This window comes from Denticeps clupeoides, chromosome 8, assembly GCF_900700375.1.
Source record: "Denticeps clupeoides chromosome 8, fDenClu1.1, whole genome shotgun sequence".
In the NCBI taxonomy this organism is placed as follows: Eukaryota; Metazoa; Chordata; class Actinopteri; order Clupeiformes; family Denticipitidae; genus Denticeps; species Denticeps clupeoides.
This window is the reverse complement of record NC_041714.1, coordinates 11,392,404-11,417,824: the sequence shown is the minus strand read 5'-3', so window position 1 is coordinate 11,417,824 and position 25,421 is coordinate 11,392,404. Positions and strand designations below refer to the sequence as shown.

The 25,421-nt window shown below is 45.4% G+C and overlaps 1 protein-coding gene across 4 annotated transcripts in view; it reads right to left on the bottom strand.

The window, feature by feature from the left end:
- wdpcp (WD repeat containing planar cell polarity effector) overlaps positions 1 to 25,421 on the bottom strand; it is a 44,600-nt gene that overhangs the window by 2,682 nt on the left and 16,497 nt on the right. For 2 of the 4 annotated variants that reach the window (XR_003750570.1, XM_028989671.1), the window contains exons 2-15: positions 24,034 to 24,118; positions 22,321 to 22,365; positions 20,401 to 20,451; positions 19,144 to 19,214; positions 18,966 to 19,004; positions 18,506 to 18,565; positions 17,320 to 17,434; positions 15,359 to 15,495; positions 13,169 to 13,363; positions 8,974 to 9,574; positions 5,975 to 6,163; positions 4,613 to 4,736; positions 3,987 to 4,050; positions 489 to 591 (exon numbers count right to left, since the gene is read on the bottom strand). Coding sequence is in view for 3 of the 4 variants with exons in the window: in XM_028989671.1 (XP_028845504.1) it covers positions 489 to 591; positions 3,987 to 4,050; positions 4,613 to 4,736; positions 5,975 to 6,163; positions 8,974 to 9,574; positions 13,169 to 13,363; positions 15,359 to 15,495; positions 17,320 to 17,434; positions 18,506 to 18,565; positions 18,966 to 19,004; positions 19,144 to 19,214; positions 20,401 to 20,451; positions 22,321 to 22,365; positions 24,034 to 24,094 (1,855 nt within the window). In the remaining variant the exon portion in view is untranslated. Of the gene's footprint in view, positions 1 to 488; positions 592 to 3,986; positions 4,051 to 4,612; positions 4,737 to 5,974; positions 6,164 to 8,973; positions 9,575 to 13,168; positions 13,364 to 15,358; positions 15,496 to 17,319; positions 17,435 to 18,505; positions 18,566 to 18,965; positions 19,005 to 19,143; positions 19,215 to 20,400; positions 20,452 to 22,320; positions 22,366 to 24,033; positions 24,122 to 25,421 lie in introns of all 4 variants that reach the window. The other 2 variants (XM_028989672.1, XM_028989673.1) reach the window with 2 other exon arrangements.

Sequence of the window (25,421 nt, the reverse complement as noted above, 5' to 3'; positions counted from 1 at the left end):
TATATATATTCCACTCTAATTAGGGGACGCAAGCCCCACCCATTTAACCCAGAAGAACCCATGGTGACACTGGTGCCATATTACTTCAAATGTGGCACGCGCTGAACTTGCAGTTATGTGACAACGAGTCATAATTTAATGGAGAGAGATCATACAAAAAGACTTATTTATGGTTACTAAAGGTATGATTTCAAATGAACTCAAATACTAATGAGTGCTTTAATTCATTTGTGGTCCATCACCCTGAAAAAAAGGTTCTGGATTCCTAGGAGTTAAACGCCTTCACACAACAACCAAAGAATTTGTACAAATGAAAGATCCCAGATGTTCCATAAATAACAAACAAAAAAGAAAACAAATGAAGGTTATAAAAAAAGTTTATTTCCTGTAAAATTCGGTCAGGAGGACAGTGGGACTAAACATTGCTCCGTATCGGAGGCACAAATTCGTTCTTTTATACATTTTTAATTACAGGATTCTTCTCTTACCCGTGCCGGATGTTAGGGACTCTGCATCGATTTCATTAGCCTTCTTCTTCGCCACGTCTGCCAGCACCAATTCCCCCTTATCGGTTGCTACATAATGGATGTCCTTTGAAGGTAAAGCAAAATAAGAGTTTAATCTAAAATGAATCTGGGCTTCGATGACAATAGTCATGTTTTTTTTTTTGCTGCGAAGTGAGAGAGAGTGGTGGGGAGATAAAGTAGCCTGTTTGAAGTTGACATCAGAAAGGCCCGGATGAAATGCTTTTTTCGAAACTTTCAGAAATCAGTCACTTACCCTTCCCCAATCTGAACTCAGGATTTTTATCTCCCCGTTTCAAACTCTCTAAGATGTGCGGGGGGGCGGGGACGGTTCACCTTTCACACCGGCACTCTTTACGGCAGGCATGGGCCTCGCCAGCCTCATTACCAACCGGGCGGCAGGCTAGAGACGGCGCTCCCCGTGTGCCTTTTCAAGCTCCCCCATCTGATACGGCACACGCCGAACACATCATATTTACCCATTCAGCCCATAAATCTGGCTACAAATGTCACAGTTTAACCACAATGCACCTGGTGTCTCCCCTTGTGAGCTGGGGCGGGTTTTTTTTTTTTTTTGCCACTGATGCCCCGCTATGTGGAGAGAGTCTGAGAGCGGCACATATCTCTCGGCTGGGATCGTCTACCGCCGTCTGGATATCTGTGATGTCTCCGTCGGACCAAAATGACAACCGGCTGCTGATCGTCCGACAGGAAGCGCGCGCTTCATATCCGAAACGCTGCACAGTTGTCATGGAGAGAGAAGGGCTTTCACGGCGAGGGTGTGACTGAATGGGATGGAACCTCAAAGGGTGTTGAGGAGAGGAACGTTGCCGTAACAACACCAGAGTTCCCAATCCAATCCCTTCTCGTCGCTGCCTGATTTAACTCGGAGAAATCCTTCCGCTTCAGCAACATCACTCGGCCCGGTCCCGGGATGCAGGGGTGGCTAATGCCGACACCCAGCTGGGAGGGCAGCGGACTTCTAATGCCCACATTGTCGCCCGTCCTTTGTGATTCCAGAGAAAAGGGAATGATCATAGGTCCCAGGAGTGGGGGGGTGAGAGGGGAGAAAGAGACCAACAGATAAAACAAGCTGCAGAGAGACAACACATTATAACTGTTTTTGTTGTTGTTGTCTTGCTAATTTCAGCCGCGGACCCTTTCACCGGGTTCAGAAGGAGCAGCAAATCTCCTCTATGATCTTTTCTTTCGCTGTAAAATGGGCCGCGTTTCAGCAGTGATTGCACACATTCAGCGGACGAGCATGCAAGAGAGAGAGAGAGAGAGAGATATCAGCATCTGAGTCTGGAATATGGAACGATTTATTTCAGTTCAACAGTACATTAACGCAGAGAGAGAGAGAGAGAGAGAGAGAGAGAGAGAGATCCAGACGACTAAGACGGGATAACAGTAATTCTGCACATTAAACCATCTGATATTACACCTCTTATTCAGTGGCGTTCAAACACCACACAGGATACGTGCTAATCTTATTTATTTAAGAGCTTTGAGGGGCTAAAAAGCCCAGACCAACTCTCTCTCTCTGTAAATCTGCCTTTTTTACCATTATTTTGGGTAAAAGGCATATGGAAATAGATAATGGAGATGATGCTGTGTGATATTTGGTTTTCCTCAGAGGTTTTGTGCGCACACACACACACACGGACAGAGCCTCAATGGTGGCACACCTGTAATCCGAGCAGTGTTCGAGTAACACTTTTATCAGATACGTGTGGAGGACTTAACATTTTAATAGCATTAATTACTCATCTGAGCGCAACAATGGGCTAATGCGAGTGGAGTGTGATCCGCGCTCGGCAGCGGCGCTCACCCTGCGTTTAATCAGAGGCATTAACGCCATTCCCGCATGTTGGGTTCTTTCCGCAACCAGACGAGGCCCGGGAATATCTGACACACAGGCTCTATTAAGGAACAAAGTGAACATCTGATTCAGTGATCAGAAAGTTTGATTTAATTAAACATCAAATCAAGTAATAAAAAAAGGCAGTGGTTGCTGACAAATGACCTAATTTGATACATTATCAGCTTGCCATCAAAGAGTAATTAGAGCTATAGAACGTCACCATTATGCAAAGCACTCCAGCAAACGAGACCCCCACCCACCCACAGTCCATCACCGTCCCCTCCAATTTTTCCTCCTCGCACAAAAGCTTTTTTTTTTTTATGTCTTTTCTTCAAGTCGTCCATTGTTGGTTTGAAAACAATGGCGACGGGGGCTGCGTCACACTGGGCGGTTCTTCAAGGGGGGCTCTGTTGGTTTTGTCCACCCGACCCAGTGCGACATCGAGGGGGTAAGATCAGATGAAACAAGGAGCCCCCATGCGGGCGGGGCCAGCCCCCTGGCACTGTGTGCCCCTCTCTCCTGCAGGCAGGTTAATTTAACTTCTGTAGCTAATTAAACGGGAGGGGAAGGCGCGAGGTGAAACGTCAATGCCTTCAGCTCCCACTTGCTGCTCTCTTTGTTGTTTCTTAAGAGGAGAAAAAAAAAAAGTAGCAGTGGGGGCATTCATAATTTGTCACTTCTTTTCCCCCACGCTCCCTCATTCTCTCCTTCACTCTGTTTCTTTCTTGCACGTCTCCTAAGTGACAGATCAGGGCTCTCTCTCTCTCTCTCTCTCTCTTTTTCTCCCTTCGCTCGCTGTTCTTTCAAGGTCCACAGCCTCGGCTCCACCTTTTCAATTCGGGTTCTCAGCAGCAGTACTTAGTGGGGAATGAATTGGAACCAGCGCTATCAGAGGGAGCGAGGGGGAGAAAGCGCCCGGTGTGAACGTTAATGGGTAGGGTGTTGGTGGAGCATGGAGTGAAAAGGGCCCCCCGAAAGGGTCACATATACAACACCATTTACAGCGGGCTGAAAGAGCAAGAGAGGACGGGAAGAAAAGGCGGCGTTCTGGCCACGAGAGCCGTGAAAGACAGACTCCCCACCCCTCGCCTCTACACCTCCATAAATAATCGCTACTGGAGAAAAGATTCAAATATTCACAGAACTTTTACAGAACACATGGAGTATACCAAACTGCAGGGTCTGAGCAGAGATTAAAAATGGTGCGGAGAACAAAATTCTCACTAACTGGTAATTAACCTTATTTATTACTCCAATTAACTTTTGAAATATTAGTCTGATGAAAATCCAACGCAGAGGTGATTTGCTGGTCCCAGCTTTAAATCAGATTTTGCACCAGTCCCTGCTGGTATACCACTACAGTGGAGTGGTAAAATGGACTGTCTGTCTAGATATACCTTTCAAATATTATACACATTATTTGAGACTGTTCACTGCAGGTATTCTCAGGCTTATTAACCTTAAAGAAAAAAATATATATATATATATTTAATTCTATCTGACTGTTATATAGATGAGAAGCTTGGGAATGATATTCCTGTTCTGCAACAAACCAAAGTGAAGAACATTTTTCTGTGTGGTTGGTGACATGTACTCACCATGAACAGATCTCGAGCTCCTATATTCACAGCGAGGAGGAAGGCCTTTTCAAATCGTTGGTGCCTGAGAGAAATATGGAAAGATGAGACATACACATTTTATTTTTATATTTTATACACAGGTTTGGTCCTCTGAAGGGGCGCAGAGTGATGTATCGGTGCACTGGCACAGTGTTAGTACTGGATTGAAACCAGACTAACTTGTTTAGAAATGGTCACACATGCCAAACAGAGGACAAAGAACAAGAACGACTTCAGAACAAACCGACAAACTTTGCAGACAATGTGACGCAAACCAGACCAACACAAAGCAACTCCCCATGTCCCGCACGTCTTATGCTGATGGAAAGTAGAATGCAGGTGGGTGATAAGAGTGGTTTTATGTCTCAGTGCCATCTGTATGCCAGGCACTGAGGCTCGTGTAATTTAGGCAGGCTCACTCTGCGTAGCATTCGTTAAATGGCAGAGGCAGCCTCGACTCCTTCAGCGGTGCCAGTCCAATTTAGGGAGAGGAAAAGGAAGGACCCTGATTGGCAGAATGGAAGTGGAATGTGATGAAGTTCCTGAAAGTGCTGAGGAGCTGAGGGCTAATTAACAGTGAATCTGTGGAACAGAACGGAGTTCACCTGAGCAGGTGGTGGAAGAACCGGCGTGCGTATCTGCTGATGGCATCCCGGAACTCCAGAATCACTGAATCCGAAAGCGGCCGAGACGGCATGTAAAACACACCCAGAGCTGCCTCTAGCTGAGCTGTGTGCACACACATTGTAAAAATGCAACTGAAACATTAACTCACACGAAAAGCAGTTAAAACAATGAACTTCTACATAGGACTTATTATCATTAATATGTGGCAAAAGGCCAATAACCATACAAAACAGAAGCAGTTGTGTGCAGAAGAAAATTCAACTATACAAAAAAATATTGATCTATTGCCAACGATACTGGAATTTACATTTACATTTACATTTACGGCATTTGGCAGACGCCCTTATCAAGAGCGACTTACAACGTGCTTAAGCTACCATTGATGAAGAGATCAATTCCGGTTCACTAGGACCCCAACTATGAATACATCTATTTTATTCACTCTGTTGTAGATTCTGTACACAAAGTTCGACAACAAGAAAATTACAATTTAATCTAAATATTCTTTAAAGAGGAAGGTCTTGAGCTGTCGTTTGAAGGTGCTCAGTGACTGAGCTGTTCTGACCTCGAGGGGAAGTTCATTCCACCACCGAGGGGCCAAGATGGAGAAGAGTCTAGATGAATGTTTTCCTTTTACCTTCAGAGATGGAGGGACCAGACGAGCAGTACTGGAGGCTCGGAGTATACGAGGTGCAGTGCGAGGTGTAATAAGGATTTCTGCCATACTCAATACAATGCAGTTCACTTCTCAATTAGGATATGTGTAAAATAATATTTATGAAAACTCACATCATAAACCGCAGCATTTGAAATAAATTTTGTATATAACATCTCTGCTGCCTATCCTATTTAATTAAATTTATTACAACAGACTGGACGTGTTAAATTCATCCAAAAATATGAACTGTTAGAAAACTATGCATAATGGAGATTTTAAAAGCTCATGCAAATGAGAAAATAGTGGATATTACAGATTACAGTAACATGCTGTAATGAACATGAATGTATATACACTCATGTCCATGTCACAGAATTCTTACAATAAAGCTCTCAAAGTTCTCAAAACACTATTCAGCTGCCTGGGAACGGTTATGAGATTACGGGTACATTTAAGCTCAGAATTTGATTAGCTTTGCGCTTGTTTTTATTTCCTGCAGCTCACAATTATGTGAAATCAGTGAACCAATACATACAGTACTTAATTCTATTTGATTTGAATTATGCTTTTACAAAGCCAGGACTGAACTATCAAGTAAGAAACAAATGGGAGAGAATATAAAAGCTGCACAAGGGAGCTGAACAGCAGCTGTGAGGAGAATGAAATGAAGAGGCTGCCTCACCCTCCCTCTCCAAGTTCAGCCCCAGTCTGAGCAGGTGTTCGGTGACTGAACTCAGGGCCCTGTAGCACTCCTCTCCCATTGTGCTCCAGTCCATGGCTCCCAGTATTCCCAGTGCCTCGTCCACCTGCCCACAGCGCAACCTCTGCTGCACAAGCTCCACCGGCCCCGCCTGACCCCCTGTGAGTGCTCCTGGATATGAAGGACAGAATATGAATTACAAGAAAACATTAGAAATACCTTCCTGCACCTTTTCAATCATATGGTGTGATTGTCAGTGTACTAAACATAAAAATATTGAAAAAACAGTTACATTTGAGAATATCTCCTTGATCTTCCTTGCACTATTATTACAAAAAAAAAAAAAAAAGTTCTGATTGTGAGTCCACACTACTGGCCTGTAATACTGATTTTAATTAGAATCAGTATCGAACTTGGTGAAATACACTTATTCAAACATCTATTCAACAATCAGCATGCGGTGTGGAAAATGCAGGAGTAAAGTGAACTTAAGAGAAAGGGGAAATGAAGGAGTGGCTGTGAGTGATCGCCTTTGTTCACAACCACAGAAGAAGAAAAAAAAACAAAAAAAAACAGAGTAGCTAAACTATCTGGCTCAGGGTTTAGGAGCGAGTGCAAGCAGGTTACAGAACTCAATACAGCACTGGCTGAGGGCCGGAGGAAGAGGCGGGTTATCTGTGAAGAGTGAAGAGAGCCGGTGGAGCCCGGGTCAGGCTCAGGTAAGCCAGTGCCAGAAGATCTGTCCGTGGCAGACTGCCATTGACGGCTGCTTCCATTAGCTTCCTCCACACATTCCCTCCAGGCTGTTGTGTGTTATACCGGAATATGCAAGCGGTAATTAAGGCAACACGTGTACAATGCCAAGCTAAAAATTGAGGTATAATGTGACCGGGCCTTAAAAAAACATCAGAACAACTTTGGGGACGGTCTAAGAACCACAGATTGGAGAAAAATATATTTATAGATAGATGCTCTCCTCTACAGTTAGCGTGACTGGCCAGACATGAGGGTCTGTGATCACAATGAGCAGTAATCACCCGAGGCAGCCGACACCTCCGCTGCCGGTACGCGCACAAAAAGAGGCGGACTTAATTATTCAGCAGTCCACTAATCCGCCGGTATTGAATCACCCGCAGTAGAAAGGCATAATCAATCGGAGCGCCGCTTAACCTTGTTCATTCCTCCGCAGGAACTAAAGCCAGTGCGCTCGAAAAAATTTGCAACCAGAAAAAGCCCGGTGCCTGTATTAATAATAAAGATCACATTCACACACATATGAATAAAACAGCATTGCTGCACAATAGCTATTTTAAGACCGTCCTGTCCCCATTCGGCTGGAGTCCCAATCTTCACATAGCCAGAAGGGCACGTGTGACCTCCGCTGTTAGTAGGGCACGTGGGAGGACATTTTTGGGGTGGCAAAAATGACAGCCACCATATTGTCTAATTGATTTGCAGGAATGGGGGGCCGGGAGCGGGCAATTAAAATTACAAGCGGGCAATTAGCAGTCAGGCCCACATAAATCCCCTAAAGAGTCTGCTAATGTGGCTAATGCATCAGCAGAGCCCTCCTTCGGAAGGGGGGTATAGAAAAAAAAATAGAGTCGTGCGTCACCGTCTGTTCTCTCTTTGGAGATGGAAAAACTGAGTATGAGGGGAGAGATGAGGATTAAATGGCAAAAAACTCCAACCCCCCATCTGCTTCGGTCACAAAAACATGGTGCACGAAAAAAAAAAAAAAAGAAGATTTCAATAAAGCCCCTTCCCACCCAATTTGACTCCGTTCCAGTGGTCTTGGGGCAAAGTGACAACACTGAGACTAATTCTCAGAAAGAGTCTGGAAACACACATTACAAATACTAAAAGACATAATTAAAACGAATAAATGAATTCCCTGTAACTTCGGTGTAAATAAGTACAACAGCAACCAGACTGACGCAATTCGTTTGACAAAATAATGCAACACGGCAATTCTTCTGTTCACTTTGATTTTTAGTGTGCAAATGAGTTTTTTCCCCCCTCTCTTGTCTTAGTCTTCTCCATATGTGGAACCCAGCTGCCTCTCAATATCCAGTCTGCAAAAAAAGACAGAGCAACTCCACCAAACGGGTGCCCAGATGAGATAACTCCGAGAGGCGGGAGGAAAAAGCAGCTTCCTCAGGAAAGCTGGAGGCCAGCCAAGGCTTTCTTCCCCACCGCTTCCAACTCTCTCTATCATGTAGCAGTCCTAATGAAATAAGTCAATAAATAAAGGAGCGGGCTGAACAAGCAGGCAAACAAACAAACATGCAGCACGCGCAAATTATCCATCGCCAGAAAAAAAAAAGAAAAGATGCACGTTTACTTTCATCAAAACCTTGGCAGGCGATCAGAGGAGAGGGTGCTGCTGTCATCCCTTGGCCTCCCCTATTTCTCCACCATTCCTCCCCTCCTCCTGCCGAGTGCATCTATCCCGTCGCACGATGTGCTGCATCTTCCTCCAAAGTCACAATTAAACATGGGCTTTATCTCAGTCGCCAGGGGATACGCAGACACTATAAATGATTTATTGGTGAAAATATATCCAGCGATGCACCTGGAGGCCCCGGCCACAGGCCACACATTGAGTGACCTCTAGAGGAGAAGATCCAGCTCTTTTCCACTGTACCAGTGGAAGTTTATGTCAAAAGTAAATACATTTACAGCATTTACCAGACGCCCTTATCCAGAGCGACTTACAATCAGTAGTTACAGGGACAGTCCCCCCCTGGAGCAACTAAGGGTTAAATGTCTTGCTCAGGGACACAATGGTAGTAAGTGGGATTTGAACCTGGGTCTTTTGGTTCATAGGCGAGTGTGTTACCCACTAGGCTACTACCAAAATACACCCAAATACATTTACAATAACTAATGCGAACATTTTTTTACATTATTTTGTTGATTCTGCTCAAATAAGAAAAGTTAATGATGTATGATACACATTATAAAGGTCCACATCTTACCCAGTCTGAGGCGGAGGGCCGCCAGGGGGCCGCAGTGGAAGCTGAGCAGCAGCACATCGTGGACCTCCAGCCCGTCTGTGCCCGGAGAGTAGCTGCAGCTGGGCCACTGCAGCCCCACCAGGCCCCCGGGTGTCCTGAGGTGTTGGCACAGCTGGAGGGTGGGGCTGGGGCACACGTCTTCTGCCACCAGCTGCAGGGGGAGTGTCGACAGGCCCAAGTCGAAGCACTGGAGCTCCCCCTGCTCGCCCCCAACCACCAGCAACGCCCCTGCAGGGTGCCAAGCGCTGAGGGAGGGCAGCATGGGGCAGTGGGCCTGCAGTGAGATCCCGCTTACCACGTCATACAGAACCAGCGAAGAGTCGTGCAGCCCCAGCAGCAGCCGGGTCTCAGAGGGGTCGCGCGAGCAGCTCACGGGCCGGGAGGGCAGGGGCAGCGTGGTGGCGGACAGGCGCTGCAGCCGGCCGCGGGCGCACTCGTACACGCAGCTGTGTGCCATGCTGCCGGGCCCTGTGGGCACCTCCACCGTCAACAGCTGGTATGGCTGCGTCAGGCTGAAGCAGCAGTCCAGGGGATCCCCCTCTGTTCGCACTGAGCTCAGGATCTGGCAGAGAACAAGAGCAACAACTGGTTTAGTTCTGTTGCTAAGATCATTTCTTACACATCAATGGCCTGCTTAATTCTGGAACGTCATTTTTATGCCATTACAATCTCAAACATTTATAACAATTTAACATGCATCCATGGAACCTGTGGAGGGACTAAGGCAGTAATGTCATGATGCAATATACAAGACATAACAATATCACCATATACTGTAATATGTCTGAAAAGTTAATATACCACAAACTTTAGAAAAGAAAGCATTTTTATTTATTTTTTCCCTTTAAAACCAGTACACAATTAAAACAAATAAATACAATATCACAAAATAAAATAGTGTGTCACGGTGCAAAAAGGGCACTGTTTCAAATGATCTCGCTGCCATTGCTGGTTACAAAGAGGCATTCTGTAAATTTGTTTGGAGATTCACCCTTCACACCCAGCTTAAAAAGTCCATATCAGAAAAAAGCATCCGGGGTTTTGGTTGCCGCCAGTAACGAGTGCAATTCATTTCGCCGTGTAGACAGAACTGGGGATCGGCTGGCGAAAAGCTGGGTTTGTCGGCGAGTGCCAAAAAGGGAGTTAAGCAGGTTGCCTATGGTCTATGTGAGGAAGCAGATGATTTTTTTTTTTTTTTTTTTTTTACCCATAATCCCCAGGGCCGGCTCCCGCTGCTCCCCAGGGGGTTGCGTAGGGAGAGGGCGGATGGGGGTGGGAAGGGAGGTGGTACTGACGGCACAGAGGAGAGATCCGGACCGCTGCCAGCTCTCGGCAGCGACGGGGCCCGCTGAGCCACACCTGCCCCTGCCACAGGCTGCGTCCTCTGGGCCCAACCGCAGCTGGCCCCAGCCTCACAACCAGCACCCCACCGACCCGGCCAACGAGCCCTGACTCCGCCCACTGGCCACCAGGGGAGGCCAGCCGGTGTCCGCAGGCACACGAGAGGGCCGCTCAGTTGCTCTCCACCAGACAGCACGGGACACACCGAGACAGCACTGCCCTGCTTTCCTCTCTCGGAAACCCCCTGACTTAAAAATATAAACAACAACAAAAGTGCAGTTCAGCCAATGGGGTTTACTTCTGCACCGCCAGCCATTTTCGGGTGCCTTTCCCTGCTCAGTGAAAAGCGCTTTAACATCTTCACAGGGTGATCCTTCTTAAGACCTGCATTGAGAGATGCCTCAAATCCCCACAGCTGGTCCTGAAACAATGAGAGATTCAATTTCACAAAGACAGCCGGAGACAAACGACATCTCAGTGTACCTCCAGAGCTCAAAGACAGCGAGAGAGAGCGAGAGAGAGAGAGAGAGGGGTGATGCTGGTAAGTAGGTCTCTCCTAGTTACTGGTTTGGGTGACCGGTCAAAACTATTCTTCTCCCATTCTTCTCAACTCTCCTCTGGACCTTTTTTTTTTGTTGGGGGGGGGCATGAAAGATAAAACCAGCATCGTCCAGCTGAGTGCCAGCCCTTGTTCACAGCAGTGCCCTTTTTGAGCCAATTTTCCAGCCCACAGAGCAGAGACAGAGAAAAGGGAGAGAGAGAGAGAGAAGGATGGAGAGCATGGAGGAGGGGATGAAGAGAAGAGGAGAGAAAGAGCGATAAATTGAGGGGCGGCCGGATGATGGTGACTCTTGAGCAAGTTTCCGGTTCCCAGATTGTTGTGGAGATGCTGAGACTGGAAATCTATATACCATACAGATACTTGTCAGACCGGTGTGGCATGAAATCCACCGCTGGCTTTGACCCACCCTGTCAGGGTCGTGCCAATCAGCACACTTCCTTCCACGACAGGCACAAAGGCCAGAGCCATGAATCAATGACAGCACATACAAAAATATTTTCTACATTTTATCGGGCTTGTGCATTATGAAGGTGTTAATCTTATTAACGTAGACGCCTTTCTCCACCCCCTGTATGTCGAGTTACATTAAAAGCAATGAAAGAGAAATGTAAAATCAAAAATGTGCTAAGGTTATTATTACAGGTAGGGTATGCTGCATTTTCTGCTTTTATAGTCAGCCATCAGAGAAATACAGGACAAAAAAGCAGCCTGGAAGAAATGTTAGGAAGGAGATAACAGGATAGACCCCACATAAACAGTAACACACAAACAGGAACAACAACAACATTCAGAGCAAAACCGGCCTGAAATAAACGTGCATCTGTTGCCTTTTTCATTATGATTATTAAATGCGAAGAGGTAGGGAATCATTGAAAATGTTAAACGCCTGCATGCATAAATAAATAAATAAATAAATAAATAACTATACATATATGTGTGTGTGTGTGTGTGTGTGTGTGTGTGTGTGTGTGTATATATATATATTAAAAAAAAAATTTTTCTGTGTGCCTTGGCTCTGCTTATCAGCAAGGGGTAAGATTTAAGACCACATAGGGAAATAAATCACACTTTTAAATGCCGGAGACTAAGTAGAAAATTGGCTTAGCATGCAGATAGGAAACTTAACAAAAGGAACATATATATGAGCTTGAAGTGATTGAAGTCCCAGCCTTTCTGATGAGCAAAGTGTTTGATTTGCTCCATGGGTCTTACATAAACTGCTAGCTTAATTTCACACCACGGATCTGAAAATGACAACAAACACTTTAATTAGAAACGATGCGGGCAAGGAGACTTTAATGTTATTTAAGCATAAAAAAAGCAAGGGGGGGGTTTGGAGAAATAGGTGAAGCACTAAGATAAATCCAGACCGAATATACGCTGTCCTCGTGTTTGTTTATTTATTTATTTGTTCCTCCTGTATTTTTGTTTTCATAACGTGCATATGCAATTGGTAACGCTTTTCCCTCAAACACCCCGTCCCCCCCTCCTGCGTGCCTTCTTTCCCTGCTTCCCCCGCCACGCTGGTGAATATTTTGCATCTGTTTAGAGAGGCGCTATGCTATCCTCCTTAAGCTCCGCTGCTCAGTAATTTGGGCTCGTCTGCGTTCAACATCACATTATTTGCCCGTGCTGAGAAGCGTTGACGGATGGGGCTATCAGTGGGTTGTGTGGTGGCAGGGATTCGGCGGGTGCCCGTGCCCAAATCACAGCTTAGTTCTCCCTCCTTTAAAATACGTAAAATAAGCAAAAATTTAAACCACCACCCTTGAGACAACTAACGCACTATTTCACTCTTTCACGACGCCTGAACACAGGAAGGGGGGGATCCTCATTCGCACAAGCTGTCAGTCAAATGATGTGTCCTGAATTTCACCTGGGCTGGGACACACGGGACATATATAAAAAAATGCCTCCTCATTCAACACTAACTGGCTTAAACCTTATAGTTTCATACAAATCACTGCTCTGTGCTACAGACGACACGGACAAGAGAGTGAAAAGGCGTGGAGTGAAATCCAAATTGGCCATAATGCGGAATAAACTAGGCTAATGGGAGGGTAAAAACAACCAAAAAAAAAAGCTAAAGGCCTGAAAACCCTGATCACTAGAGCATCACTGCAGCATCATTAAAACCCTCTCCATTATTTAGGAGGTGGCGCCCTATTTATTAATAGACCACAAATGAAGCACAAACGAAGGCATTGCATTTGAGGAGCACCCGCCCTGAAGGACCCTGGCGTCAGGTTTTACCTTGAGCCCCGGGGCGGCCGCGCAGCCCAGCAGCACCAGGTTGGCCCTGTCCGTCTCGCTGGGGAGGGGAGACCAAGGCCGAGCCTCCTCATTAAGCGCTGGCCACCAGCAAATCGCAACGTCCTGCAACCGGTTCAGCCCCACGTGCCGCCCAAGACACCGCCCAGCGCCACCCGGCAAGTCGGCTCCGCAGATCTGCTCAGGGAACAAAAACATAAGGAACACAGAATGGATGAACGGAGGTGTTAACTGAAGCGAAAATGGCGGCCGCGCCCCACAGAAGGACCCCCCCACCTCGCTGAAGACATTACAGGAGCTCAGGTGACCTCATAACTCATCACTGTGGTTTGTCTTACAGTGTTTAAAGGTGAATTTGGGACACGCATCAGGCACACTATATGCTTCAGAAAGCATCTGTAATGAGCTCTCAGGTGCCCAGGCGGTTGGTTTGGACGGCGGGCAGCCCGACGGCAATGCGCATTGTATGCCCGCTGATAAACCCCCCAAAAATGAATTTGAAGGTCTTCTGGAATGACCTGGCCTTTATGCAGCCCACAGAGCTTATTCGCCCTCTGTAACGAGAGTGATTTCCATGCAGCTTTTAATGGTAGGATTTATCTACACCAGTCACAACACAGGGCTGTCTGCCTCCATGTCAACATCTCTATCGAACCATTACCACATTTAGCAGCATTGCCAGGTTTAGGTGAGAGAGAGAAAAATGGGCTTGGCCGTGTCCGTTAAGGTGAAATAGAGATACGTGGAGAGCTTTGCAGATTTCCCCATCAAATTCAACCGTTAAGGGATGAACATTGCCTAAATAAAGAAAGAAAGAAAAATCCAAAACAGAGGAGGGAGGTACAAAAAAAACAAAAAAAAAAAAAAACAGTTCGACTCCTCTCTCCCCCTCCAACTTGCCATCTTGCTGGCGTTTGCTGGTCAGCAATAATCAAACTGCTTTCTGGGGATTAGACTCAAAGCTTAGCCTACTGGACCAAACATTAGGCGAGGCCAGGGGGTCTCCTTATCAGGCATGGGCTTCTGGAGCCAGCCTCACTACAGGATAGATTGCTTTCATATTCCCGTCTGCGCCGCAACAAAGGCCGACAGTAATGCGATAATGCCAGAGTGCAATGGGTGTTAAGGGCCCGATGCATTTATGTATTGTATTTAGTGCATAATCAGACTCATCCAAATTGTGATCTCACCACTTGGCTCTGGCCATTAAAATGGGGTTAATGCCTTCAGAACGAAATAAAGCCCTTCCCTGCAAATTTCATACATGGCCTAAATTTTTTTTAAAAAGGAATAAAATATATATATATACACACACACATTAATAAAAAAGGATCACCTATGTTTTTGCCAAAAGCAAAATAGAAGAGGCAGGCTTGACCCCCGCACCCAACCCTTCCAGCTCCTCAGTTGGCATAAGCTACAGGAACATCACAGACTGAAAGAAATCCCTGCAATTATTGGAGCTGCCCCTCACCCCCCCAATGCCGATCCTCTCGCTGCTTTTCCCGGTCACGTCCTGAGCCTTTTTACTGCTCGTTTAACACCATACCCCAAACACACCGAGAACGGCAGAGAATTTACAACACGTCAACGTCACCTCGCTGACTGCGTTCATTTAATGCCGAAGACACGAAGATCTGACAATAAACAGGTTGGCAAATCTCTGTATATTCAAGACAATATTACAATATTTATAACTTGATCACTTTTAAGCCTTTATAATCTTCTCGACTGTTGCATATTCCACGTTGATATGATGAATAATAAAGGCTTTGGACTCATAATAACAATTTAATGCCATGTTTATTTTATGCATAATCAGGATGTGCATTTGGTGCGCATTACAATAAAATTAAGTAAGGAAACAAGGTGTTGACAGGTCTTATCACACAACATTTTTGGTTATTTATAGAGTGGACTCTTGGGCGCTCCGGTAAGTGAATGGCTGGAGACAGGTGCTGGGTAATTACCGCTCCAACCCTCCCAAAGGAGTAGGAAGCACAGGGCCACTAATAATTACTCCAAAAAGCAGCGTGGTAAGAGGAGTTTCTAAGTGATTAAGTGGCCTTTATTGAAAGCCCAAAACGCAATGCATGACTTCATTCTTGCTCACCTATTCACCAGGCAGTGGTGGGTTAGGACAGAGTGTGGCCTGTGGGAGGGAAAACACACCTTCAGCTCGGAGGGAGAGAGCTTCTCCACACGTCTGCTGGTCTCTGGAGAGCCCTGGGTCCTCCGGTTCAGATGGATGAGACACACCTGGCTTTTCTCCACAAATGTAAGGAGAACAACTTTGTCTGTGATGACCGCTGAAACAACAGAAATACAGAGACAAAAAATAATAATAAATAATACTGACACTCTCAGTGGCCAGAGACAAAGGACCTGCAACACGTTGCCGAGTGTTACATCATTAACAGAACACAAGTTATCTGCGCTCTCTATATTGCAATCATGTTGGCGCCGTGATGTCATCAGAGAGCGATCACAGTACTTCTTCACCCAATCAGTCCATATCCAACGCCCACCAGAATACTCTGGGCATATTTATGCATAATGCACAAGTGCCAGGGAGGGATGGCATCCTGAACCTAAACAAACGTGGAAAAGAGGGCGAGACAAGCGCTGCTTTTAATGTAGCAACAACTGCCTGCAGGCTACACATCTTTCATGCTGAAGGCAGGAAATTGCACTTGATCCAGCTAAACTGCTCACGAGCTCAGTGAACGGTGCTTAGCAATTAAGCTTCCCTTGGAAGAAAAAAAAAATTAATCTGTTTATAAAACCAATTAAAACACTGGAAAAAAATTAATACATGCCATTCAGATCGTTGCATTTGCTGGAGAGAAAGCTGTACCCCCGATTTAAAAACCTCAACAGCAATTAGAAATGGAATATGCAATATTTGTGTCATAATTATGTATCGACTCAGGCAGATGCATGAAAATGTGGTGTTTAAAATATACAACTTCTATTTTAACTGTCAAGCGGTACTCTAAAACTGGGAAACAAGATGCACTTAATACATCACTTGTTCAACAGACCCTCTTATCAAAAACATTAAATTCAGGAATATTTGGTGTCTATCAGAAAACATTGTAAATTGAATTAAAACCATGGGATGCCGAAATATTATTAATTGCTTTTTATCAAGCTATAGGATTTCCTGCAACATTATTCAATAAGAACGGATGCTTTCAAAAGATTATGCATTAAATAAGGCCAAATGCATGCTGCTTTATCTACCATTAAGGAATCTAGAGATCAGTCCGAAAATCCCAAATTAACAATTCCTGATCAAACAGACTGAAACTGGCCCATGTGATTAACAGGTGGCCAATCAGGATTATTCAACAGGACTGACCAAAGCAGTTCTAAAATCCACTTAATACCAGCTATTGGGCAATATGTTGACATTACATGGTAAAGGTCTTATTGCTGTGAAAGCACTAACAAATATAACCGCCGTGAGTCCCTTAACCCTGATTAATGACTGGATTGTACGACCTCAGTAACTAAAAAAACACTTGCGACTTGACCAATATCAAACTCACATCATTGTCTTTTTCTGAATTGCACGAATGTTGCTAAATGATCATGCTTGTGTGACGTGTCAATGCATCTTTCTGCTTGCCTTCATGTGAAGTAACCCAGTCATGTGCCGGCAAGCAGAGGTCTGCTGTGTCTGTCTGGGTGAGACTAATTGAACAAGTGACAGATGTGAGAAAGCCCCAGTGCTCCAACCTCCAACAATTACTTGAGTAATTAGTGCCTCAGTAGCACTGAATGGAGCCCGGTAGGAGGTTGGCTATAGGGGTGGAGCCGGCTGGCTCTCTCAGGTGTCTGGAGACTAACTGAAGAGGAAGCTGAGGTACAAACAATAAATTATATGAGAAATAATTAGCAGATTTGGGACAGTGTCCTTTTCCCCCTCCCTTAGCATCCGAGGGGAAGCAACTTCCACATCCCCTTGAGACTCAGCAAAGGCAAAGGGAGGGGGAAGACAACAGCCTCAGCCACTTCCTTGGGGAGTAGTGCAAGACTGAGGGACAAAGGAGCTGTTGTCAATTACCTGTGGCTGTGTTAGCCCCATTGCATGCTGGGAAAGTGGATGGCGTGGTGTAATTACTCACCATGGCTGATGGTGTCGGCAGGTAGACGCCCCACCAGTACTCTGTCAATGGACACTCGCTCCAACTGAGCCGCAACATGGGACAGAGTCACCAGAACCCCCGAGTTCAATAAGAGCTGATGTACACAAACAAATAATTTTATGAACAAAATGCTTATGGTACATAACATTATATTTCTATGAGAGATAAAAAATGTAAATATAAGCATTCCTTCAACTCTGCAGGTGAAGCAAGGATAAGAGCATGAAGATGTGTGGTCTGTTTATTCTATTTATTTTGTCAGACACTTGAAGGTGTGATGTCCCCTGCAGAGTGTATGAGTGCAGCTCGGCTTCAGCGAAGCAGAGTGGAAAAGTGGCCGGTGGCGTCGCGGGCAGAATTACAATCACCTTAAATGTCTACCTTCAGCACTGCCACCACCGGAGAAGGTGGGCCGCATCGACCCAACCTGGCGACCAGAGGTTGCCGACTTCAACCTGGCACCACAGTGGTGCCGCTAACATCCTGTGAGACAATTGGTGGAGGAGCAGATCCAACAGAGTTGAACTGCTCCCTTTCCTCTCACTTCCTTTCTTCCTCCCTCTTTCCCTCTCTAAACAGTCACGACGAACACCTGGCCTTCCATCTGGGCAGGTGTGTGTAAAGTGGCAGGAGTGGAGGGGGTTACTCTGTCCTGCTGGGAGAGACGCGTGACCCTCCATAACTGGAGTAGACCGCCTGCTCTCAGCAGGCCTTCCATGGCTCCACACATGTGAATGACGAGCCCCCAAAGAACACAAGAACACACTCTACAGTCCAGAGGTTTTGGATTAACAATTACTCAGCTCTTTCAACACTTCAAATACAAAGGAAACATTAAAAAAAAACTCTAAACCAATGTAAATGACTAGATTAGAAGCACAATGTAACAAACACAAACTGGAAGTGGATGGATGTGGAAGCTTCATTAAAACAACCACCTCAGCATTTCTGGAAACTTTTGGAAAGAATTTTTGTCCAAAGCACCAAAACCAGCACTAAAGACACATCTGGTATGTCAGAAAATATCTGTTTGGCAACAGCTTTGTGAGTAGCCTCAATTATAACGCATTTACATTTGAATTATTACTAAAAGTGATTCTCCGTCATTGATGAAGACTCGATTGCCTTGAAACTGGAGTCTGGTTCAGAACCGCAAGCTGCTTACCTGACCACTCTGCTTATTCTTCCACCTGGAGCAAACGCAGGGACTGTTCTGCAGCAACTCCTTAAGAAAGACACAATGAAAAGTAGATAAGTACAGGGGACAGTAGACATCAGAGATGGGCTGGAGGTTGTGCAGGGGAGGTTGATGCACTTGAGCTGAAGCTGATCGGGACACCGGGGGTCATGAGATAAATTGATAATGCTGACATTTGAAAAAAATTGGGGTTAGGACCTGAGCAGTTTTGTACTTGAGGCATAGTAGTAAAAGCTTTTGGGGGTTTTCAGCTCCCGGTGAGGGCAGAGGGACAGAGCTGATTGAGATTTTGGGTGGTTAGGGGAGTGAGGAGCTGGGCTGGGTAGAGGATGTTTCCAGTTTCAGGCAGGCTGCATTGGAGAAATGAACCAGGCCTGCGTTAAACAAAGATGAGTCTGTGTTACAGGGGCAGTGAGGGAAGCCTAACCTGCAGCCCTGCAGCGCTGATCCCCCTCAAATATTGAGGCTGTTGACAGAGAGCAACCGAAAAAGAGGTGCTGAGAGACAGAAAGGAGAGAGGGACATTTTTTCTGAAACAAAAAAAGAATACTCCTATTTGTTGTCAATCAGTTTTTTGTAAAGAAAGGGAAATTTAAAGCGGATACCTCCAGCTCCTTCAGTGAGTCGCGCAGCTTCTCCGGACGGCGGTTCTTCAGGGCCCATGGGTAACCTCGACCTGCGGAGAGACAAAGAGGAGCAAAGATCACATGACCTGTGGAATTCTGAAATAATGCACACTGTGATACACACAGAAACATCATTAAACATCTCCTGTTTTTAGGGGCTTGACCTTTCCTACTTTCATCCAGAGGTCAACGTACAAATGAACCCTAACTGACAGATAAAATTTTAAACACAATGCATTGCCACGATTTAAACAAATAAAGTGCATAATCCCTGTATATAATCATATATAGTTTTTAATAATAAACATTAATCACTACAGAAAGGCCACACTGATGTTGAAACCATTGGAGGTCCTAGTTCATCAGACAATTACACAAGCCAGGAGGAGTTTGGTTTAAAAAAATATAAAAATTATTGGGTTAATGAGCGAATGTCAACAAGCCTTCATAAAGTCCTTGTAGCAGTTACCGGAAGGAAAAACTCAAAACGTTACCATAATATTTAATACTGCACTTGAAGATGACTCGTTCCACACACAAACCACCCTGTAATTTCCCATAAGGTCTCCATTCCCTCTCTCCCTCTAGTGCAAATGTTTAATAATACAAAAAAAAAGAAGAAGAAGAAAGAAAAAAAAGTTAATTGAATTCTCGGTTGAGTTCTGGCTGTGCATATACATTAGCATTAATGTGGGGAAAGAGGTCTGTTTTTTTTAAAGATGGCGTAATCAAATCCAATCTGCTATTTTTTTTTTTAAACCATTAAGAAATGTCCCCCTTTCTCAAGCGCGAAAGCGAGTAAATAAATGAATGTAAATGAGGCACTGTGAGAGAGGGGGAGTGAGGGGCCGCGTGTTTGTCTCCTGATAAGGGTGTTTGCATTCTCCTCCTGGGTGACTGGGGCCACTCCAGCGCAGGTTGAGTGACTGGGAGTTATTCCTGGAAGATGGCCATACTTGTATTAGGGTCCTAATGGAGCAATGAGGTGCAGGTCGGGCCGACTCAGACCTCCAGCAGGAACGGGCGGAGGAGAGGGGGGACCCTGCTGCACCCTCAAAGCACGAGAACTGCCACTGAACTGAAAGACAACTGAATTGGTCTTACGCTAATTATTCCCCCACTTATGGTTCCTGGACTAAAGCACGCTGTGCTACATACACAGGTACAACTCGCAAGAGTAATAAAGCGGTTTGTTCGTGAAGCACAAATGAGCACAGAAGCATAAAATATACTTACTCTCCAAAAACTGCTGCTTCTCGTTAAAGTAGTGATGCCCTGGAAAAGTGCCTGCATGGAGAAAATACATCAAAATATTCAAGTGAGAGTTTCTGAATAATAGATTAATATGAAAACTGAACATTTTGCAGTGTAAACTGAACATTTTGCAGTGTAAACTGAACGCGTGTGTTGTAGGCCTATGTGTACATCTCATGCGTGTTCACACATCCAGCAACACAGTGAGCCTTCAGGGCAATAACAGCATATGGTCAAAGTCTGGTGTGGCATGACTGTGTGCGTGATGTGAACAATATGAGTGAGACTGTTAAAAAAATAAAATAAAAAAAAAAAAAGAAGGCATGAAAGACAGAGAGGTGAATAGAGCCAGGGCCTGAAGCTCTATCAGAACCTCCTACCACTGTTAAAGCGAAGTGGCCACACCCTGCCTGAAGGTGCACAGCAAAGCAGCCTCCAATGACTGCCCCCAAACAGAGGAAGGCAGCCTGGCTAGAGGGTCCTTTGGCTGCTCAGGACATTTCCAGGATTACTGGCATTAATCAGATAAAGGGACATTATGATACGATGCAGTCCTGGCTGCTTCAGAGAGAAACACCAGTGACAGGACGGGGAGCCCGGCTCAATTCAACTACACAGGGCTGGGACGCCCTCTGCTGGTGGATATTAAAAGTGTCTTGTGTCCATCTATCAGACTGCAAACATGATGTATGCAAACACACAAGAACAGGCGCAAAAAAACACAAAACCCTTCTACACACAAACACAACAAAATTTTATTTCCCTCCATGCCTCCCCATGTCCCTCCTGGCCTTGCTATTTTCCTCTCTTTTGCTCCGCTATCAACACAGACGTCTGTAATCCTTTGAATTAAACCGATTTTGGGAGCATCCTCTCCCCAGCAAGACCCAGAGTGAAAGGCACACCGGCGCGATGAGTGAAGGAGAGACAGCTGAAGACCCGCCCTTCACTGCACTTTTCAGCCTGCAGCACCTGAACAACAGGTTCACCCATCGGCCGGCCACAGTGCAACTGCTGACAGGACCAGTCATCTGCTTACAGGCCACTCATACACTTATGAGGCTTGTGAACTTCTTGTGAATGAGTAAGCATTCCAACAGCATTAATGAGCAAATATACACTAACAAACATTCATGTAAGATATAATGTCTATTTTCCCAGTAGGCCTTTCCAACCCAGTTCTACCCATTGATTCACACTCCTTCAAACTCCTTATGTTTCAATTAAATAAAAGTTTGATCAAGTATTCATAAAAAACATTAAAAACAACAGTGAAATTGGTCTTTCAGAGCATAATTATTGCTACAGCTTGCTTCACTATTGCTATTGAGCTTGTGCTTTGTTTGTAATTCATTTCTATAATATGTAAAATACAGTAAAATGCATTTAGAAACACTGCACTCTGCTGCAGTACGAATGCAAGGGGAAGTGGTTAAAGCCTCAGTGAGTAAAGGTCAGCGTATGAAGTCATTGTCTAAAGCAGACCGTCTGAGCACGCTGTGGTGAAAATCAGTTTAAAATATTCAGTCATAAAAAAATAAAGAGGGCATAAAATCCAATTACATAGATCAACACCTTCGGGGTAAATAAAAATGATAGCTGGTAAATGAGCAGCACGATGAACAAATATGTCTTTCAAGAAGATTCATGCCATTGTAACTTTCACAGATGTCGGCTTTTATTTAAGGCGTTGATCACAGAGATGCTAATATGGGAAGGGGTTTCATTTCTGCCTGACAGGGAGAGCTGTGGCCCTCGGATACAAGCACCCTCGGGGGTCCTTAAGAGGCTGCAGACCCTGGCAGCATGCATAAAGAGAATGAAAAGGAGAGGGATATATTGAAAAATTAAGGTGAGCTACTAGGGGACGTGAAAGAAAGAGAGAGAGTGGACGTGATGTACCTGGCTGTCCTTTATCATAGAACTGGTACGTTCCAATGTCTGTATCTGTGGAGGAAAATACAAGAACATTGAGCGCATGGCAGAGAAAAAAAGTTGCGGTGAGGAAGAGAGAGAAGGAGAGAGACAGAGAAAGAACCGAACAGTGCGGCGTCAGAAGTGGACAGATCAGCAGTTTCGCGGCGCAGAATAAACAGTCATTATCTGCCTGAATCCAGCGCCATCTGCCTGCACCCAGCCAGAGATAAGAACAGAGGGGGGTTGGCCAGGGTTCGGGATGGGAGGGCGGGGTGGTCAGAGGGGTATTAATAAAGACAGAAGCGTGCTGCCCGCACCTCCGGGACAGGTCTCCACGGGCGAACAGATGCCCAGGCAGCCGCCCCCAAACCGCTGAGATTACCCTTCCCTTCCAACGCTGTTATTGCCGGAGCAGAGATTTCCACTCCCCCACCACATATACACCCACTGCCTGCACTTATTATTATTCTTATTACTAGTTATTGGGAGTGACTCACAGTCAATGTCGAGTGAAATTCATTTTTGGAACCCAGAAGCAAAACTTTAAAGATGATTTTCTTTTTTTTTTTAATGGAAGTGTTTCATGCTCATGTCCAGCATAGTGTCAATCAAATTTTCTTTGCTTGTTTGCAGCTGGCCATAAGCAGCCATCAAAAAAGCAATCACTTTAATAGTCATCTCAAAATCATGGCCACTACCAAACCGAAATGCATTTCAAGCGTTCTGATTGGTGGACCAGTGAACGTGAGATGTTAGACCCCTCATGTCTTCACCTGCTCTAATACAATGGACAACAGGTTAAATTTGCAGCTAAAATTAGTGTTGAGGTGAGGTGTCATGGTTGGGTGAAGATAATTTACGCACCAAAATAGTTTTTATGAAAACAACTTTCCTCTTCACTCACACACGTGCACACACACACACACACACACACACAGTGTGAATATCATCTTCAGCAAAATGCCCTGCAGACTGCAGAATAGAAAATGAAAAACTGGAGTGCGATTGAGGGAACAGGGAGATAGATGGACAGATAGAGGGAGAGGGAACGATAGTGAGCAGCGCTGCTGTCATCGGCTGCCCCCTCTCCGCCCGGGCGTAAGGGCAGAGGGGTCGCTGGCATTCTGACAGGCCCCTTCTTCCAGCTCCACAGCGCTTCGCACTCGAGCGCAGAGTGATGGACACAGCGGCCAGCTCACCCAGATTGCAGATACTGAGCCACTGTTGGGAAAGACTACCACCTCCTTTGTGTGACATGGGTGGACTCAAGAGGAAGAAGAAGAAATGAGTATGACTTAGCGCCCTGCCGTCTCATGAGAGGGTACTGAAAGAGGGACATGAAAATGACTGAAGGCTGACAAGTGGTGACAAAAACGTAAGTAAGGGGCTGAAAGACAACTTTAGGGTTACTGGAAAGATAAAAAAAAAATCCAGAGTGTAAAAATTAGTGAAATGCAATATGACCAAATCATGATTACATTTATTATGATTATATTTTATTAAGAGTAAATCCCTGCAACACCATACATTCATTATGTATGCTATTCCGTGACACGTCAAAACCGCAGGGTTGAACAAATCAGCAGCGTTTACGTAAACGCCTGTTCCACAAGTGCTACTCTTCAAATGTCAATTAGTGCACAACCAGTTGAGCAGTTAAGGAAGCGCGAGGGGAGTGCAGACGGGCAGATGAATTACCTCTGACGTGCAGGCTGCTCCGGGAAGACCACAAGTGAAGCTCAGCCAAGCAGGACGCCATCTGACCGAGGCCTGAAACTTGAGTCTGCTGAAACGAAGAGCGGTGAAATGAGTGAAAAAAGGGAAAGGCGAGACAGAACTACATGAATAGATAAGAATCTCCAGGCCTGCTGGTTCCCCATGAGCTTTAATTCAAAGGAAGCGAGATGTTTGGACTGTTCAGCTTTCAAAATTATTTGTATACACTTTTCAAACCAACCTGCAGAATGACAAAATGCTGTTTTAGCACTCCACACTGATATAAAATGTACCTGTGATATCTCTCTTATCCACCTCATCCACACCAGCCCCATCACCACCCCTTCACAGATGATATCCAATAGACCGGCCCTGTGCCCTCTGCCCCGCCCCCACGCATCCTCCCCCTGTGGCTGCCGCTGCGGCTGCCTCATTCTGGGCCAGAGCCAGGGGCGGCTGCCAAGTGTCAGTGGGCTGTGCAGGCACCTCCACACATCTGAACAAGGTGAACGCTCCTCTATCTCCTCTCCACACAGAGCCGAAACAAGGGCCCGGCCCACTGATCCACGGCCGAGCATCTCATACACACACACACACACACACACACACACACATACAAACAGCTGTAGTGCACCTCACAAAGACAGATGGCTTTCAAAAGGCCCTCCCATACACAGATATAGATGCACCAGGCTAAATTCAGTCTTCTTCCTCCTCCTCCAGGCCTCCTCGGCCACAAGGTGCTGATGCTGGCTGAATTAGGAGGAAATAAAATGTGCTCAATGGGAGGAGATGAGGTGGTGGTGGGGGCATCTGTGTTTTTCTGCAGACATGCCACTGGGTTACCGCTGAGAACGCCAGGTCTTATCTCCAGCTGTGGACTTGCTTGAGAGAGGGAAAATTTCTGCCACTCACCCCCCACTAAAAAAAAAAAAAAAAAAAAAACTCCCAACAAAAATGAGGGTGGAGGCGGAAAAAAAAGACCACGATAAACTCAACAGCGGAGAAACGCTGTCCCCAGCACTGCTACTTAACAAGTTTACTGACATAAGAGGATTCTTTCATCTACTAACCAGCTTTCACAGGAAGTCAGCTTTTTTTTCACGCGCACTTTGAAGGCAACCCAATTTTTCCCCCAGACAGGAAGAGATATTCAATTTAGTGTTTGGCCTCGCTGGTCAGAGATATAGTTTGATGACCCTGTTTCAAAAAAGCATGAGAGGGTTTGAAAACGAGACACGTTTTCAGAATGGCTGGTGTGGATGAAATAGACGTACAATTAGGTGTCAACTTTTGAAGAATTTTTGAATTAATCTGTCTACATGCTGATTTTTTCAACTTTGTAAACTTCATCTTGTAGGTGTCAGAAA